Source organism: Bos indicus x Bos taurus, chromosome 4 (genome assembly GCF_003369695.1).
Source record: "Bos indicus x Bos taurus breed Angus x Brahman F1 hybrid chromosome 4, Bos_hybrid_MaternalHap_v2.0, whole genome shotgun sequence".
Taxonomy (NCBI): Eukaryota; Metazoa; Chordata; class Mammalia; order Artiodactyla; family Bovidae; genus Bos; species Bos indicus x Bos taurus.
Genome location: NC_040079.1, coordinates 34,385,404 through 34,405,284, shown reverse-complemented (window position 1 = coordinate 34,405,284; position 19,881 = coordinate 34,385,404). Strand labels below are relative to the sequence as shown.

The window sequence follows — 19,881 nt, the reverse complement described above, 5'->3', positions numbered from 1 at the left end:
AACACATATTCATGAAAAAACTGCATCAAGTAAAGCAAGCTAATAATAAGATACACCTTCAAAATTATGCAATTAATTAATGATTTTTTTCACTAAATCTCTAAAGCTGAGACTAACTACCTTTCAGTTAAAAAATAAGCGTCCTCAACTGAGTTAGATAATAGAAGATTAGGTAAAACACTGTAGATGAAATTGCTTTGTTGACTTTTTTCAACTCTACAAATGTAAGAACGTGAGCTTCGAGATAAAATAGACTGGCTTCAGATTCTGGCTCCTTTACATACCAGTTGGTTGACCTTGGGCAAACCACTAAGCCTCAATTTCCTCATCTGGAAAATGAGAATATTAAAATTACCTTGCAGTGCTTCACTAAGGATTTGGCCAGGTAAAGAACTGCCCCATAGGAATCATTACCTAAAGGGTAGCTATTATTAACCATATCCTGGTATCTATTAGAAAATAAACTCCAGGAGTACAAGAAGTACCATTATATTTTAAATACTTAACACACTGCTTGGCACAGAACACATACTCCATGAATATTTCTTTAATAGATGTAACTATGATTGGAGGATGACAGCAAGTAAAACTGCTTGTTTCATCCTAAAGACAACCAGCCACTTCCACTAGAGAACAGCTAATCCCCCAAGTTATTTGGTGAAATCTTTAGCAAAAATCCCTGTCCACTGAGAATATAGCTGGTATTTTTCAAAACATCTTTATTAGGAAACTAAAGAAGGAAGGGTGTGGAGGGTGGGGAACTCGACTTCTTTTTTCAAAATACTGAAATCAATTCTTCTGTTATTTTAAACAAAGGTTGGCCACAGAAGGGCAAGAATGGCACAGTTTACTAGTCCCTTTGTCCCCTGGAAGTATTTGAGGAGGAAGGTAAAGACATGGAATCCTGCCTTCCTATTTAACCCTTCATGACTTGTAAATAAACACATCCTCCAAGAGAAATAAAGGGGATTCATTTCCCTTATTAAAGATTATTTCATCTTATTACATGTGTACAGACAAGAGAGTAAAATCTCAAGGAGGTCTTTTCTTAAACAAATATTGATTTATAAAAATAAGCTGGTCCCCTGACACTTCCCCCACTCTCCAGAATTTCCCCCTAAAGAAAGTAGGTTAAATACACGCCTTTTTGCCTTTTCCCTCTTGAAACTTCACTTCAACAACAGTAAAGGGATATTTTTAAAAGACTTAAACCCAGAGATAAAGGAAAAGAAGACAATAGCAAGCATATTTTGGAAGGTACAAAGCAAATAGATGAATAGCAAGTTTCTCAGCAGTCCCCCAAAGCTGAACGCTTAATTGTCAGTGGAGAAAGCTGGGAATAACCTGATTCATATACAGAGCCCCGCAGATGCTCATGTGCTGGCAGCCCTGGTATGGGCATCCACTTGTGGAAGTGGACGAAGGTAGAGCTAAAAAGAGGATGATGTGTTGAAAACTTGTTTAGGAAGAAATTAGAGCCCTCTGGTCCCCTTCTCTACTATGTAGCTGAGTGACTACCCACCCCTACCAGTACAGAAGTTAAAAGATGGGGTGTTATTCTGTGGAAACAGTAAAACAGAGTCTCAAAATTGGGGACACTAGGTATAGCCGAGGATAAAGGAGAATACTAGAAACAGAATAGTTCATATTTAAATACTTTTCCCACAAAGGTTCAAAACCAAAATAGCACTGGACTTCTCAGTAAAATATTGGAAGCCCGAGGCAGCAGAAGAATGTCTTCAAAATTCAGAGGGAAAAATTATTTCCAACCTTTAATTCTACAGCCATCAGAATTAACATATAAGGGTAGCAACATGGACGGACATGGAGATTATTGTACTAAGTGAAGTAAGTCGGACAGAGAAAGACATATATCTTATCACTCATATGCGGAGTCTAATTTTTTTTAAAAATGACATAAATGAACTTATTTACTAAACAAAAACAGACTTACAGGTATCGAAAACAAACTTACAGTTACCAAAGGGAAAACGTGGGGAGGAAGGATAAATCAGGAGCTTGGGATTAATACACACATACTACTATATACAACAGATAACCAACAAGGACCTACTACACAGGGAACTCTACTCAATATTCTGTGATAACCAACATGAGAAAAGAATCTAAAAAAGAATGAATATATGTATACGTATAACTGAATCACACTTTGTTGTGCATCTGAAACTAACACAACATTGTAAATCAACTGTACTCCAACAAAAAAAAAATTTTTTTTTTTTTTTAAAAGAACATGTAAGGGTATATAAAGCCATTTTTTAGGCAGGCAGTTTTTTAAAAACTGTATTTCCTATGTATGTTTTTTCAGGAAACTACTGGAAGGTATGCTCCCTAAAATGAGAGACTAAACAGAGCGGGACAATGACCTGGATTCCAGGAAACAAGGGATCTAAAACAAAAGCGAGGCAAAGGAAATCTCAGAATGGTGGTCAAGGGATATCCCATGACGGCAATAGCTCCAACAGTCTAGACTGGGTCTAAGACACACTGAGATTTCTTTAAAAATAATCATCGATAGACTACCCCAAATATTTGAATATACAAGGAGAAAACATACACCAGAAGAAGTTTAGAGTTAGAAATATTAATACATGAAAAACAAGGAGAGTTATTAATCCCCCCCCAAAATCCAAAGTATTATTCCAGAAAGAAAAGGTAAACCCAATAATTTACCTTGCCCAACTGTGAATAACATTTACATAGTCATGATCATGTAAACACTGTTCTAACCAAAATTATATATCTGTGTTGAGGGGAGACAGGAAGTATCCACGGTGGGGGAAGGGGTTTGCTGAGGGCAGGAAAGGATACCAGTTCCTCCTATTCCATAGATGTCAATGGATAGACCCTTAAAACTAGAAGAATGAAAAGAGTTACATTAAAATGTGATGTAAAGACATGGATGAAAATTTCAAGGGAATCTGCTAAAACAAAAACTGAAAGTCGTTGCTTCTTTCTTTGGAGTGTAAAATGATAAAGGTGGAGGACTACTATTTTTCATAAGAAGCATTTTAGAATTAAATTTACATTTTGTGTATGAAGCACTCTGATAAAAGTAAAAATAAAATTAAACAATAGCCCTGCCCCTGACAACCTGGAGATCAAGATAAAAAGGCTGGTAGCTGGAGGATTTAATATGTTTTGTACAGAAAAGGTTATTCAAAAAGGCTGAAAATTTTAAGTAGCTCAATTATACTTCATGCTTATTGGGAGTAAAGGGGGTGATTGACAGAAACTTATGCTCAGGTGATGAAACACTTTATGCTAAATGTACCTTCACTCACTGAAAATAGGGATGCTATACAAAATACAAAAGGTGTATATTTAAATGTAATTTGGGCTTCCCAGGTGGTACTAGTGGTAAAGAGCCCATCTGCCAATGCAGGAGACATAAGAGATGCAGGTTCCATCCCTGCGTTGGGAAGATCCCCTGAAGGAGGGCACGGCAACCCACTCCAGTGTTCTTGCCTATGAAATTCCATGGACAGAGGGGCCTGACAGGCTATGGTCCACAGTGTCACAAAGAGTCGGACACTACTGAAATGACTTAGCATATATGCACACAAATGTGATTTACAAACTCCCAGACGTCTCTTTCACTAGACCCTATTTGGAAATTTGAATCTCTCCTGTGATACTGCTTATTAAAACCACACATACAGTCTATTTAAATCAGTGTGAGCTGGATTATTTTCTATTCTATATTTTTTTCTATTTCTATTTTTTCTATTCTATATATTTTAAATAAAGTGAATATATTTCTATATTCACTTTAGTCACAAAATTTTGAAGCTTAGAACTCTATGTTAGGGGCAATTTTGTTCCATGAGAGAGAGGCTTGGATTTAGTTTATTTGCTCAAGAAACATTTATGTTTGTACATATAATCAAGTACTATAAATATATAAAGTTAAAAGTATATAGAAGTAGGTAAAAATCAAGTATTCTTACACATATATGCATATATACAAATGTATGTGTGCTTATTATGCCAAGGATGTATGTACATTATATGTTATTCTTCAATAAGTATTGCAAAAATATAATTAGCTGTACCTTTGAAAGAGAGAATGGAACTAGATTCACTGAGAGACAACAGAATGCTCACAGCACAGTTACTGCAGCCAAGCATCCTGAATTCAGATACTGACTTGACCACTTAATAGTTGGGCATATCACTTAACTTTTCTGTGTTTCTGTGTCCCCATGTACAAAAAGGAAATAACAACAATGGGAACCTTATAGTACAGTTGAGAGAATTTAATGAGCTGATACATATAAAGCATGTACAATAATGGTTGGCAAATAGTACATGTTATATCAGGCATGTTGATGGTGATGTTAACAATACCTTACAACCCATCACCTATAGATCCCAGCTACTGAACACACATACATACAAGTACATGCTCCCATGGGTGTTTACAAACGCTTTCTTGTCTTTGAACTAAAACACCATATTCTCATCTTTGAACTTATCCAGTAGGGGAAAAAAAGACTACCAATAATATCAAAATTTTAAGGATAGAAAAAATATTCCTTTTTCCCTCCACCTAATAGAGTGGAAACAGTGTCAGACTTTATTTTGGGGGGCTCCAAAATCGCTGCAGATGGTGATTGAAGCCATGAAATTAAAAGATGCTTACTCCTTGGAAGAAAAGTTATGACCAACCTAGATAGCATATTCAAAAGCAGAGACATTACTTTGCCAACAAAGGTCTGTCTAGTCAAGGTTATGGTTTTTCCAGTAGTCATGTATGGATGTGAGAGTTGGACTATGAAGAAAGCTGAGCGCCAAAGAATTGATGCTTTTGAACTGTGGTGTTGGAGAAGACTCTTGAGAGTCCCTTGGACTGCAAGGGGATTCAACCAGTCCACTCTAAAGGAGATCAGTCCTGGGTGTTCTTTGGAAGGAATGATGCTAAAGCTGAAACTCCAGTACTTAGGCCACCTCATGTAAAGAGTTGACTCATTGGAAAAGAACCTGATGCTGGGAGGGACTAGGGGCATGAGGAGAAGGGGATGACAGAGGATGAGATGGCTGGATGGCGTCACTGACTCGATGGACATGAGTTTGAGTAAACTCCTGGAGTTGGTGATGGACAGGGAGGCCTGGCGTGCTGCAATTCATGGGGTCGCAAAGAGTCAGACACGACTGAGCGACTGAACTGAACTGAATAATGCCTAGTTAAAGGCACAAATGCTGCCTTAACTGCTATGTCAAGTTCCTGGACAAGTTACATCAAAAATTCCACCTCCTCTTTTCATGTTTTGAACTTACATTAAGTCAGTCAGATCAGCTTTTTTTAAATTAATAGTAAAATTAATTTTTGTTCTTATTCATATTTTGCAATTTTTATAATGAAATACAGTGCCATATGGCCAATGACTGCTTAACAGTTCTTTCATTGAACTTTCATAAAAACACTAATAAATGAAATAAGCATTACTTAAGCTTTTATATAAAATATTTCAAATACTTTTTACTTTGGAGAAAACAGACTCATTTAATTTTCTCATTTCTAACTTCTTTCAATCTAATGAAAACAAGAAAGCAATCTGCCTTAACAAAGCCAATCAATTTAATGAGTGGTAATATTTATTGAGGATATTAAACTTTATAAGCAGTTGAGAAATATAGGAAAAGATACATTCATTACGAAGAGCCTTTTTATAAGAAATATGCTCTATTAATATAAAACTTGGCCTCATCCTATCCAGTTTTATGGACAGAGGACTCTGAGATATATACTATCTAAAGGAAACAAAGAATCCTATATCCAATGTACCATAAATAGTGTGTGCATGTGTGTGTGTGTGTGCACTCAGTCATGTCTGACTCTTTGCAACCCCATAGACTGTAGCTCACCAGGCTCTTGTGTCCATAGAATTTCCCAGTCAAGAATACTGGAGCCTACTCAGTAAGAATACCATTTCCTACTCCAGAGGATCTTCCCCACCCAGGAAGTGAAACTGTGTCTCTTGCGTCTCTGGCACTGGCAGGTGGATTCTTTACCACTAGTGCCACCTGGGAAGCCCTACCATAAATAGACAAAATAGTTATTCTCCAAACTGTTTTCCTGGAAAAGAATTTTTACATTAAAGCAAAACTGTATGTCTTTCTCATAAGTTTTTCTGTGCCGGCAAGCAGATAATCAACTACATATCACAGAACTCCTCAGTGAGGATATATTTCACTAAGCAAAAAGTAAAAATTATAAACATTGTAAAAGTTACTTTAATCTGCTAGCCTCTTAATTTATAAGTAAAGACTCAGGTTTTTTTCTTAAGTAACATTCAACACAATTTAAAACCACCAAAGTCAGATTTGCTTATCTTGGAAAATGAATACAACCTGAGACTCACCTCTCTGCAAATAAAAACTATTTTAAAATATAACATACTTGACCAGACATTTGAATATTTTAAAAACATGGTGCCTTTGGACTCCTACTTACATACTACGTAACCAACAGTTTTAATAAACAAAAAGTTTGATGAAAGCCTGAATTCACTAAATGATAAATGATAAACTCCAGTCTCTACCCTGTCAAATGCTAAACTCTGCAAGCTTTCAGTGTTAAGTATCTCTGTGTCAGTTGTTTATTTTTCCTTTCCCAGTGATTGGAGGTTTAAAAATATTATATTACTTATAGTTAGTAAATAAGAGAATTCCACTGCCAAATATTTGTACAAGATAATGGAACAGCCGACATTCTGTTAAGAATCCACCCGGATGAAACTAACAGTCCAAGAGCACTTGTGCTTAGAATACGTCCCTACACAAAGCCTTTGTTTTAGCCAAGTCTCAAAACGATGTCATAGCAGACATAGGCTTGGTACTTTCTGAAGGCCAATTATTCACCACGCTTCATGTGTCTTTACAAAAATTTCCCAAAAAAAGGCAACATTAAATTTCCTTTCTTTAAAGAATCATAAGTGAGATGAGTTCAATCTAGTTGAGAAAAAGCTAGAACCATACACCAGTTTTTGAAGAAATAAAGTCTTGTCATTCTTGAGCCCATGCAGAAAAGTGAGCTAAAGTAAGAAAGTGATTGGTAAGCTGTGGTCCTTTGCGCATGTTTACACTTGAGTAAAAATATAGAAAACTTTTTGTAATAATGTATCTTAATTTACCCTCCTTTCCATCTTATTGACACTGGTAATTGATGAGCTAGTTTCTCTATCAGAGATGCTAGTGAAGTTCAGATTAGTAGGTGTTTGCTTCACACGCAGTTCAAACCACGAGACAGAGAAATGCGTTATGCCAGGATCAGAGGGACTCGGCCAAGGGCTATGGGTTCTCAGGGTCAGTGATGTATATCGTGACAGATAAACCATTAAGGGTGAGACAATAAAGCAACTGGTCTCGCTAGACGGGTCACCACATATATAGTTTCTGCTGCTTTGTAAGCCAGGTCAGCTAAAGTCTACAAGCTTGGCCCCATTGCAAATGATTTACAGGGTGTTACTGGTCTTAGAAGAAGCTGTCTCTATGCATTACTGGGCTGTTCCTCACAATGCGAGACAGGGGTCTCCATCACCAGAGCCTGGAGGGAAAGTACAGAGGAAGTATCCCAAGCAACCAAAGGACGCTAGGCTTGATTCAATCCCAGTCACACCTCTCACTCAGACCCAAACATGGTCAGATCCCCTGCAAACACCAGAGGGCCAGGAGTCATTACCACAGGCATCTTTAAGACAACATCAGTTAGAGTAGGATAAGAGATTGGAAATTCTAAGAGACTTATTAGATAAAAAGAGAATACATACTTTACTGTCCATAATAACTTTTAAATTGATCTATATTTGCAAAATTATATTCTAAATCACATTCTTTGGCTTTACCTTTATTTTCAAACAAGATACACATTTTAACTTATCTTTGCACATTTTTCGGAAAATCTCAAGCCAACTTGTTAAAAGAGTTTTAACAGAATTCCCTGGTGGTTCAGTGGTTAGGGCTCCACGCTTCCACTGAAGAGGTGACAGGGTCAGTCCCTGCTCAGGGAACTGCGGTTTTCGCAGACTGCATGGCAAGGCCAAAAAAATTTTTTAAGAATATTAAAGGGGAATGTATTCTTTAAATTTTATAAATTCATGAATACAAATATTTATTACAAGTGAAGAAGTTTATTGTTTTTTGTTTTTGATAAATCTACTCGAGTGAAAGTACTTTGTTCCTGAACCAAAAATATGTATTTTCCTTTTTAAAATAATAAAATGTAAGAACACAAGCCTGTCTGTCCACAGTCACGCTTAAAGTTCAGGGAAAGAAAATCATATGTGAATAACGATATAATTACAAAATTTTCACCAAAGTGCCCAAACACCAGTAATAGAATCTAATTGGTGAAAGACACAATTTAATACCACAAATTACAGATGAATTTTTTTAATGCATGTTTGTTACAACAAATATTTTAGTTATAAGAATGTTAAAAACTTGAGATCCTTGAAGACCTGCTTTTATAGACAGACTAATAATAATTTGAAAGGTCCCTATCCATTATCATTAGATAAGTGCTTCTAACGTGCTTAAAAATTTTGTTCTCAAACAAATTAAGCAGTTCTGTAACAATCCTCTGCTACTAGTCAACTGTTTATGGAACGTTTTTTCCCCTGAGTCTGGGAAACTGTGGCAGCATTCCAAAGAACTACTGTTCTGACCATTCCACAAGAGCCCTTGTCTGGCTGGTCTCCCTGAGAGCACCCTTGCTGCACACCCAGTTTCCTGGTGCCTACTTTAGCTTGATATGACTATAATTTTGCTATTAAACCTGAACTCAAAACATCCAGAATAATAAAATTTTTATTTCTGATGTACATCTGTGAAAAATTTCTAAAACCTTAGCTAGACTGCCCCACCTGAAAACCTTTATTCCTTCATTAGTAAAGGCACATTGATAGAAGAAAAATACATCTTCCATTCTCTCTTCTATCATTAAAAAAGTTTCTCTAAATGCCAAGTCTGCTTAGCCCAGAGCGGCAGGATTGGGTAGCGATCCCCCGCCGGGTAAATGAGATAAGAGCCCAGAAGAAAGTAAGAAGGGATACTGCTTCAGGGTTATGTGGCAAAAGATAGAGCAGATCACATCACTCTTCAGCTCCCCAAACTTCACACTGCAGAGTATATGCACAGGATATTCAAGACATCCCCATGATTTGGCTTAAGTCACACAGTCAAGTCTTAGCCCTGCATGCCTGGCACACATCTCTCCAATGACCTACACATGCCCTTTGCCAAGCACTCCATGAACTTCTGAATCTTATCACAATTACTCTCTCCACTAGCCTTTCAATTCCTCAAAGTCCCTTGCTTCCCCAGCAAAGGTCTTTCCATCAACCTTTGCCCACCTCTGCCCATGATTCACCGGAATTCTGCCTTCCCCCTCAGATCTCAGTTCAAACGCTTCCTCTTGTCGCTATTAAATACTTCCCATAGAAGAAGCTATCTATCCTTCCTCATAGTGGTTGTTGTTGTTTTTAAGTACTTTAACAACACAAAAAAGAGCTTTTAGAATTAAAGTATTTTAATTACAAAACAAAAACTTCTCAGGGTCTCCTTAAAAGTTATCAGTCCGTGTCTTCAACTCAGCTGTGTAAACTCTGCACAGAAACTGGAAAATTTATATTTTAAATGGTTGTTTCCTAGAAGAGTCACTGAACAGATTCATATTTTTACTTAATTAGAAACAATTTTGACATTGGATATATAATCTAATAAAATTCCAGTATTCTAAAAGATGTTTCTGAAATGTCTTCACAGCTGTGACCATACTGAGAAAATGCATAGCTTCCAAATTATAAAGTTTTACAGGAAAGCCTGGTGTGCTGCAGTCCATGGGCTTGCAAAGAGTCAGACACGACTTAGCGACTGAACAACAGCATCAAAAACTGAAATAATATGGTAATCTAAAGAAAATTCAGGGATAATCGCTTATTTCTGAATAATTCAAATATATTGCTTAAGAGGAATACTAAGTGATACAACTACAGTGCTTATATACTTAAAATTAGTGTTTCTGTAATGTGAGCTGAGAAGATTCATCTTAATTTGAGCACATCATCAGAGCCTGTAATCACCCTGTATCTGAATAAAGAAGGAAATGGGCTCTTCCCTGGTGGTTCCCAGTGGTTAAGACTCCAAGCTTCCACTGCAGGGAGCACAGATTCCATACATGGTCAGGAAACTTCCCTGGTAGCTCAGCAGTAAAGAATTTGCCTGTCAATACAGGAGATGCAGGTTTGATCCCTGGGTTGGGAAGATTCCCTAAAGAAGGAAATGACAACCCACTCCAGTATTTTAGCCTTGGAAATCCCATGGACAGAGGAGCCATGGAGTCACAAAAGAGTCGGATGAAACTAAGTGACTAAACCACCATCACCTACTGGCAACTAAGCCCCTGCATCACACAGCATGGCCAAAAAGAAAAAAAAAGAAAGAAAGAAAGAAAAGAAAAATTCACATTTTTCAGATATTGCATACAAGTAAATATTAAACTTCATTTTCCCAGAAAGTCTTTCTAAAAGTTATTTTCCTCATTATAGCTTCAACAATTCTTAATTCTCTCATCTTTTCTGTCATTTGCTTGACTATTGATTTAGCTCTATTGCCTAAGTCTTCTAGACACTGATATGATTTCAAATGAATAGTTACTGCTCCACCCAGGCCAAAGGAAGTCAATAGCAAACGTGAAAGCAGAAACTCTACACAATTGCTGAATTAGCCTCAAGGGAGCATTTGCTGAAATCACCCTTTTCAGAGCATGTGCTGCCAGAGAAATATCTGTCACTGAACTCCACACAGACTGGGGACATTCACCAAATCGATGGGTATAGATTTATATCCCTTACATTTAGCCAAAGCTATCGCAAATGTATATATTAAGAAACAATATATAACAAAGCTTAAAATGCTTACTATGACAGAGTATACCTAAATCATACCAAAGTCAGAAATACAAAACCTTGAGCCATTCATACTTCAAACCCTAAAGTAAGCAAAAAGTCCAAAGAACACTCCAGATCCTGTCACAAAGACCCACCACTAAGGGCAGGAATATCATGACATTTCCTTTCAAATACATTTGCTTATGTGCTTTCCTGGGGTATAATTAGAGGCAATACGGCCAGCTTCATTTAAGAAACCAAGATGTGCAAACTGAGCCTCTGGATGCAGAAATGCCTGCATCATCTTTGGTTTCCTCTGACTGAAATTTTTGTGAGTTTAACAACTAAATTTTAAAACTACAACTTTAAAAGAATTCTAGTTAACATGTCAAAATAAAATGCCTATATTGAATGGGATATGTGTCTATTAGATTAGAAACACATAGATACTGAATAATATCCTGTTTCCTGATGTCAAGTAATACAAACATTACTATCATGTGCAAAAATACTATCTCAGCAAGATATGCTGAATTCAGCTGTCTTCCATCCAGTCCCCAAAGTCTTGGTCCAGACCCCATCCATGCTTCCAAGGACTAGGGGTTGTGCTCAGTCGATCAGTCATGTCCAGCTCTTTTGTGACCCCATGGACTGCAGCCTGCCAGGCTCCTCTGTCCATGGGATTTCCCAGGCATGAACACTGGATTGGGTTGCCATTTCCTTCTCCAGGGGATCTTCCTGACCCAGGGATCAAACCCAGCTCTCCTACTTGTGTATAACCACTAACCATCCTTCCCAAAGCCTCCATTCCTAAATGTTATCATTTCATCAAATGCTAGACACACTCACTGACCACAGTCCAAGGGAAAACATTAGACTCTCCTACAAAGATCTTCATGGTCTTCAGACTACTTCAACCACTTTTCACTGACACCATAGCCACCAGAATTTCTAAGTTTTGCCTAAACTTGCCATGTTCTTTCACAGTTCTTTTTTTTTTTTTATAAGAAATGCTTGTTTAATGTGGTTTGTTTTCTTCTTTTTTTAATTAATATATTTATTTTAATTGGAGGCTAATTACTTTACAGTATTGTAGTGGGTTTTGCCATACATTGACATGGATCAGTTGACCCTGAGGGATGGGATGGGGAGGGATGTGGGAGGGGGGTTCAGGATGGGGAACACATGTACACGGTTCTGTATCTTTGCACACAGTCTGCATGTAACTTCCCTCCTCCGCCAGAAAACTCTTACACACTTTCAACATCCAGCTCAAACAAAGACTCTCCTGCAAAATCTCCTGGAAACCTCCAGCTGCTCCTTATTCAGGGTTCCCACACTAATTTATTTATAACTTTAATGGTCTATTTTGCTTTTTTATTTTTTGCAGTCTCCCATTTCATCTCTGTATCTCATGTTTATCACAGACTGGGTACTCAATATATGTTTACAGAGGGGAAAAGGAAAGACAGGGGCAGAAAAGAGGCAAGAAAGGAAAAGAGAAGCTGTCTGATTCTTTGATAGGATAAGGGAGAACTAAGGCTGGATTTTTAGAATTCCTTTTGTAATAAGAACATTAAAATATTATATACCTTTAAAAGTTGAATGACTACTGAATACGTTAGAATTATAGATGAAGCATATTTAAGTCTTATAGAAGTTATGCCAGCAATTAATTAAATATATTCCAGTCATTGGGTGGTGGAGTGAAACATGTACAGACTTTGAATGTAATTTGTATCTAAATGCTGATGAAAGCAACTAGCAGCTGTGTGTCTTTGGGCATCTTACTTTCCCTCAGTTATAAAATACATCTAACCATATAAAGTTGCTATAAGTATTTTCTGAGAAAACAGAGCGAAACTCTGGGCAGATGCTGAACATGTAATCAATGATATGATGGACCTTGACTTAGAAATAAAGGTACTAGGCTATCAACCAAAACTATTAGCAGATAATAAAGATACTTAATTTAATAGTTTAATTTTAACTTAATAGGTTATCAGTAGCATTATCACTATTAAATGTGTAACTACTTGAAAGAAGAACTTTGAGTCTGTAGGAAATTAACTCCAATTTAAAGATATTCCAGTTTTGCATTATGATTTTAAACAACAGAACACTGAGGATGGTTTATTTCTCCATGGCCATTAAAAATGTACTTGATTTCCATCAAGAGAATCATTTCAAATCTGGTGCAACCACTGGATATTTTAAGAAAGTTTAAAAGTGCTGCCACATAATCACTAGCTATGTGAAAATTCTCTGGGATAATAAGGGTGAAAAAAAAATAAAACCTTTCCATTTATATATAAGGTACTGATCTTACACATGTGAGATGCATGCAACTTAATTTCTGACCAGGGCCTGACAAGTTGTGGGTTGCTGGCAGTCGAGTACATATTAACATCACACTCACAAATGACAATCTCCTGATGGTGACATTCAGCTGCTGTCGATATTGTAAACACGTCTGTTCAACCTGTTTACATTTCCCTTGAGCTGGCACCGCTTTCCTAATGCCTATGTTAATAGCAAGGTAGAACTGCAATAACAAATGAATTACATTTAGTCTACAGCTAAAAGCCTTGGGAAGTACCCATCTAAAGCTTAAAACCAATTTCCATTTAGCTTCGGTTTCTCTCTAAAATAGAAAAGAAGTTCTGCTACTGAAATTACTTTGAAAGTCATGGCACATTCAAGTTTATCTTCTTAGTCATTTTGGCTTGTCTTCCCAATATAATTGGGATTTAATTACTCATAATCTCTTCCTACAAATACATCGAAGTTTCTGTTCTGTGACAGTTTCACATTTTTAAGAACAAATCTGGTTACAGTAGGGTTGCTAACTTCAGGAAATAAAAATACAAGATGCTCATTTAAATTTGACTTTCAGATAAGAAAATGTTTTAGTAGATGTATATCCTAAATGTTGCAAGGAAAATACTTATACGAAAATATTATTCGTTGTCTAGCTGAAATGCAAATTTAATTGTATGTTTAGGAAACTTAAATTAGGGTGTTTTAACAATTTGTACCTATAATTCAATAGAAGGGTCAAATTCTTGATCACGATTCTCAATAAATGTTTTCCTACAGATGGCCTCTTAGCCTGCAGTTGTTTCTTTGGGGGGTGGGGGTAGGAGTCGAGTAGAGGGTAGGAGAATTGTAAAGCTTTTTCTTGACCAGTCAGATGAATAATGGCATTTTGACTTTGACTTATGCTTAAGTAGCACCATCGCCCAGTTGTCAGCTCTTTTTTTAGTAATCATTCAAGAGATACGGCAGCTCTCAGAGATACAAGTTGTCTTTAAAAAAAGAAAAATGTTTCCTCCTCTAAGATAGTTTATGGGTCTTAAAAGTGAAGCATGATTTTGAATACAAGGAAGTGCACAAGTTGGATTGAACGTATTGGGCTTTCTTAAAATTTACAACTACAATTAAGGAACCTTCCAAAGTTTTTTTTTAATTAGGATAAAAAGCTAAAGGACACAAAAGAAGAAACCATGAGAGTTGCCTTGCAAATATTTGCCAAAGACCTAATAACCCATCATAACCTGCATGAGTGCTGCCCCACTTTAACAAGCCACTATTGTCTGAACCTATCTAACAGTCAGGTTCCTGTCTGAAAATCTCATCCATCATTGTCTTCCAGACACCATCCTTCATGTGATGTATTGACCACTTCTACTCACACTGTTCTAATTTTCTGGTTATTATTTGAGTTCATAAAAAAATTATTAAAGCAATAGGCAAGATGAATGGTTCATATTATCAAGCTGTTTGTAGTCTGATAATCTGGGCTGGTTATAAAAAAGGAAATTTATAATAAGAGAAAAGCACTGAACTTCAAACGTTGAAACATGTCTGTTGGAGACCCTGGTAAAAGCCCAATGAGAATGGACTTGGCAGTCAGAAACATGGAGGTGTGAATCAAAGCTTTACCTGTTAGTGCTGAGTGACCTTGGACATATTAATAAACCTCTCTGAACTTCGTTTATAATTATCTATCTTAGATGATTGTTGAATTTAAAATGAAAGATTTATAGAAAACATTTTATACAATGTAAGATACATAATCCATATTAAACTAAGATACTTAAGTATTTAGGAAAAGGAAGCAATTAAAGAGCAAAATCCCTGGAGAAGGAAATGGCAACCCACTCCAGTATTCTTGCCTGGAGATTCCCATGGACAGAGGAGCTTGGCAGGCTACAGTTCATGGGGTCGCAAAGAGTCGGACATGACTGAGTGACTAACACACACACAAAGAGTAAAACAGTGTCGTGAAGGTGCTACACATATGTTGTTAGAACTAGACTGTGATGGTCTGAATACCATATGCTCCATTTATTAGCTATGCAAACTTAGGCAAATAATTAAACCAATCTGTGCCTCATTCCCTTACCTACAATATGGGAATAATTATCTATCTCAGGCTCAGACGGTAAAGAATCCATCTGCAATGCACGAGACCTGGGTCCGATCCCTGGGTTGGGAAGACCCACTGGAGGAGGGCATGGCAACCCACTCCAGTATTCTTACCTAGAGAATCCCCATGGACAGAGGAGCCTGGTGGGCTACAGTCCATGGGGTCGAAAAGAGTCAGACATGACTGAGTGACTAAGCACAGTACATCTCATTAGAATTGTGGAGAGGACAAAACTGTTTAATTAATATAAAACTCTTTATGTAAATCTATACAGCCTGTAAGCCTTACGTTTTGTCAGTACTTGAGAAAAGTCAATTACTTTTGATTATCATCATCATCTTCATCATTATTACAATTTCAGGAGGCACTATTTCAGACAAACTGTAACAGGCTGTTAGTACTGAAACAGAAGTATTAGAAGAAATCCCTAGCTAAGAGAACAGCAAGAATAAGGGCAGGAAAGAACACAGCCAGAAAAGTTCGTTCACGGGTCAGAAAATCCAGTTGGACCAGAAAATAATGAAGTAAGAAAGCTAGAAGTGACAGATGAAAGTTTGATTGCAGAAGAGTTTGATGCAAGACTAAGGTGTCTCTAAACACTTCATTACCCCATCAAGAGTCTTTCAGGGTTTTGGAAAACAGGAGTAATGTGATCACTGTAGCATTATATTAACCTTGCAGCACTGACTTGGGGTAAATTAGAAAGAGACAACAGAGGCAGGAAGTTTAGTTAGGGGGCTATGAAGTGTTTCAGTAAGAAGTCAGAAGAACCTGATCCTGGGCATTCCAAATGAGAATAGAAAAGAAGGCACACAGGATCCGAAAGTTGTAGAACTAGAACCTTAAGGGACTTGGCAACTGTTTAGAGAAAGAGGCTATGGAAAGACAGCCAGAGGGGAAGAAAAAAACTGTCTGAGAAGCAGATTAGTTATGAGCAACAGGTAACTGGGACCTAAGACTGCAGATCATTCTTCAAGCAAAGGATAGGTTGTGCTGGGTCTAGACAGGAAACTTGCTAGGAGGAGAGAAGCAGCCTGATGTGAATGGGGGAAAAACCGCCACAGATAGTCAAGGGGAAGAAACGACCAACGTGCGGATGGCAGCCATGGACATGGGGAACAGCGATGCACCAAAAGCTGCTTTATGGAAAAGAGTACATCCACTTTTGAACTGTGGTGTTGGAGAAGACTCTTGAGAGTCCCGTGGGCAGCAAGGAGATCAAACCTGTCAATTCTAAAGGAAATCAACTCTGAATATTCATTGGAAGAACTGATGCTGAAGCTGAAGCTCCAATACTTTGGCAACCTGTGAAAAGAGCCGACTCATTGGAAAAGATCCTGATACTGGGAAAGACTGAGGGTAGGAGGAGATGGGGGCGACAGAGGATGAGATGGTTGGGTAGCATCATCGACTCAATGGACATGATAGAGTCATGTCAATGCACACTATCTTCTTCTCCAGAAGATAGTGAAGGACAGGGAAGCCTGGCATGTTGCAGTCCATGGGGTTGCAAAGAGTTGGACACGACTGAGCGACTAACAACAACAACCAGGCAAAAGGACAGGGGATGGGATACAGCATCATCAAACTACTCCAGTCATCCTCCTGAAGGGTGGGCTGATCCCTTGGGATTGAGCTTGGAGCTCTTCTCTAGCCTCAGTACTCATAGTAAATCTTACTAGAGGTCTCTTCAGACAGTAGTGAAACTGTCTATCCACTGTGTATAACCTGGTCTGATGGCAAAGGTTAGTAGTGCCTGTATTCTCTGAAGTGTTTGAAGAATGAATGAATGAACAAATTACCGTCCCTTAGAACCTCAGCCCTCCATGCCACCTTTGCATCATAAGGTTCTTTCAGCATTACAAACTAGCTCCTATGCACAAGTCTCTATGATTCATCCTGCCCCAAGGAGAGCCCAAATTACCTTATTTGTCAAATTGTTTTACTTTCATTCAAATTACCTAAAGGAATGCATAGATGGTTTTCAAAATATATTCCTAAAAGTCTTTGAGATTCTGTGAAATACGTTATCCTACCCCTCCCCATCCCACAGTCCAGGAACCATCCAGAATCATACAAGTTGGGAGAAGAAAGAATCATATTAATAGTAGCCAGACCTAATGACTGTATACATGGGACATCATTGTAAGACTGTGGTTTTAGAAAATGATTCTGAGATTTTAAGTTTCAATACTATATCCATCCTTTAAACTATGTTTTATATAAGTCCTTTATTTTATGTTTAAATTATTATCCAAATTTCTTAAATTGCAACATAAGATTCCAAACCCTTCCACCTCCTTTCCCCTGAAAGAACAATGACATATTATAAATAAAATATAATCAAGATCATTGTATACCAAAGTGGACAGAAATGAGGATATGGGCATGTACCCCTTCTCTGAGGGTAGTTCATTTTCTGCAGCATTTTCTGTTTTCCAGTCACGCGACCTGAAGAGTCATCATCCATGAAGCCAAGTAATACACTAACACAGGTTGTTCCTGTGAAATGCAAAGCTTTAGTTTAGCTTCACACTAAGATTCTGTTTTAATGGGCTTGGGACAGAAGCCAGGAGAGCCCTGGTGTGCAGAAGCTGGCTCCGGAATGAGAATTTGTGCTCATCTCTCCCCAGCTCTGCATTCAGCAACACTGTGTTGGTAACCTGAAATTGACCATGCTGGGAGTATTTACACCACAGAAATCTTCAAATGCTACAAATCAGGGCTTTTTTCTGCTCAGGTATCTAGCATATCAGCACACCACTAAAAAAATTTTTTTTAAGTTCCCTATAAGAAATGAGTGCACAGATACCATTGAGAACTACTGCAAAGAAAGGGATATACTCAATAAATTGCTTTTGTAGGAATCTGAAGTGTCCGCAATTACATGTTAGCAGTCTCAACTACCTGGTGCCATTAACATATTTTATACACTCAATGAGCTTCAAAAATCTGTGTGTAAACTGTATTTTAAATGTTTCATATTAAAGGGGGGGTTGCTCATTTCTAAGCTAAAAATCTAATCATAGATTTTGGAATCATAGAAATGGAGTACTAAAGGGAATTTAAGAAGTAATTTAGTCCAATTCTTACCAAATTAAAAAAAAAAAAAAACTAAGATTATGGAAACTGAGGCTTACTTCTTTTCACTAACCTAGGTAAAGGTGCTTGGTGCTTAGTCACTCAGTCGTGTCCGACTCTTTGTGACCCCATGAACTGTGGCCCACTGGCTCCGCTGTCCGTGGGGATTCTCCAGGCAAGAAAACTGGAGTGGGTTGCCATATGTAAAGGTAGCACTAGGATTATGATGCCTTTCTCTCTGTTACGTCACCACCTGAATTCCATATGGGTTTAAGTGGTGGGTTTGTTTACAACAAGAAAGGAGAGAAAGAAACAGAATTCCATGATGACATCTCAGTTCAAGTCCCAAAAGGCTTATTGGAGTGGTAATAAGGTCCCTGACACTAGAAAAAAAACTCATACTTTCAAATGAAAATGTCAACATGTGGCCTGAGTGAAATAATTAAATAGTGTACATATTTCTACACCTCATCTTCTGAGTACAGCAAACACTTGTACTGACATCATTTCTCATGGAAAGAACACTTCCCTTCTCACAGGATGTTGAACAATGACCACAGATTAGGGAACTGCTCTCACAGTTCCCTACGTATATAATCTCCTGCACTGATGAACCAATAATACAATACCGGTTGGTCTCTTTAACCACAATAAAGATGAGATATAAACACCATACCCATGCAAGTAGTAACAGATTTCTTTTCACTGTTCCACAGTATCCTAACATCCCCACGATGATTAGGAAACAGCAAACGGCAATCATGACCGGATGAACCACAGGAAAGTAAGTCAAAATGACAGCCTCCTCTACCCTGAAAGAAGAACAGAAAAGATGGTTGAATAGCAATATCCCATCTCGCTTTCTGCACACATAAGCAGATATTCTTCTATGATACTTTCATGAAGTCTTTATATTATAAATAGAATAAAAAGGCACCCAAGACATAGCACAAGACACAACTGACTTGTGCACTGTGCCGTCACCAACTTGCTTGTTTGTTTCATGTTTTATCTTGTTTGGTTTAGTTTTTTATACAAGTGGTACAAAAAAAAAAAGAAAAAAACTTCCCATCTCAGCTCATTTCAAATATATTATAAGATAGGGACCTACAGTTCAAAAAGTCCATTTAATATTAGCGCCGAAGCCTTAACTTTCATGAGGAAACCACATGAAACTTCAGTATTTCCCAGCTGAGAAGACTCTCTTCTCTGATCTGGGACTCCGCATGCAGTGTGCACTTTTCCAAAAATATGAAACACTGCTACGGAAAGGGAAATTGGTCTATATTATAAAGAAGGGAGGGAGATGCCTTCTCTGCTCAAAAACCATGAAAAATGATTAACTAGAGCCTTAACAGTAAGAGTAATAACTAGGATAACAGAAAAAAGACCATTACTAAGTGCTTACTAAGCTCCATCCTGTTAAGGACTTTACAGAAATCCTTAGGAAAATTC

The 19,881-nt window shown here is 37.6% G+C and overlaps 1 protein-coding gene across 2 annotated transcripts in view; it reads right to left on the bottom strand.

Annotated features, from left to right (window-relative positions):
• Nucleotides 1–19,881, bottom strand: part of TSPAN12 (tetraspanin 12) — a 66,543-nt gene that overhangs the window by 30,077 nt on the left and 16,585 nt on the right. For both annotated transcript variants that reach the window (XM_027539155.1, XM_027539156.1), the window contains exon 4: nucleotides 19,103–19,238. In XM_027539155.1, the coding sequence (XP_027394956.1) occupies nucleotides 19,103–19,238 (136 nt within the window). The remainder of the gene's footprint in view (nucleotides 1–19,102; nucleotides 19,239–19,881) is intronic.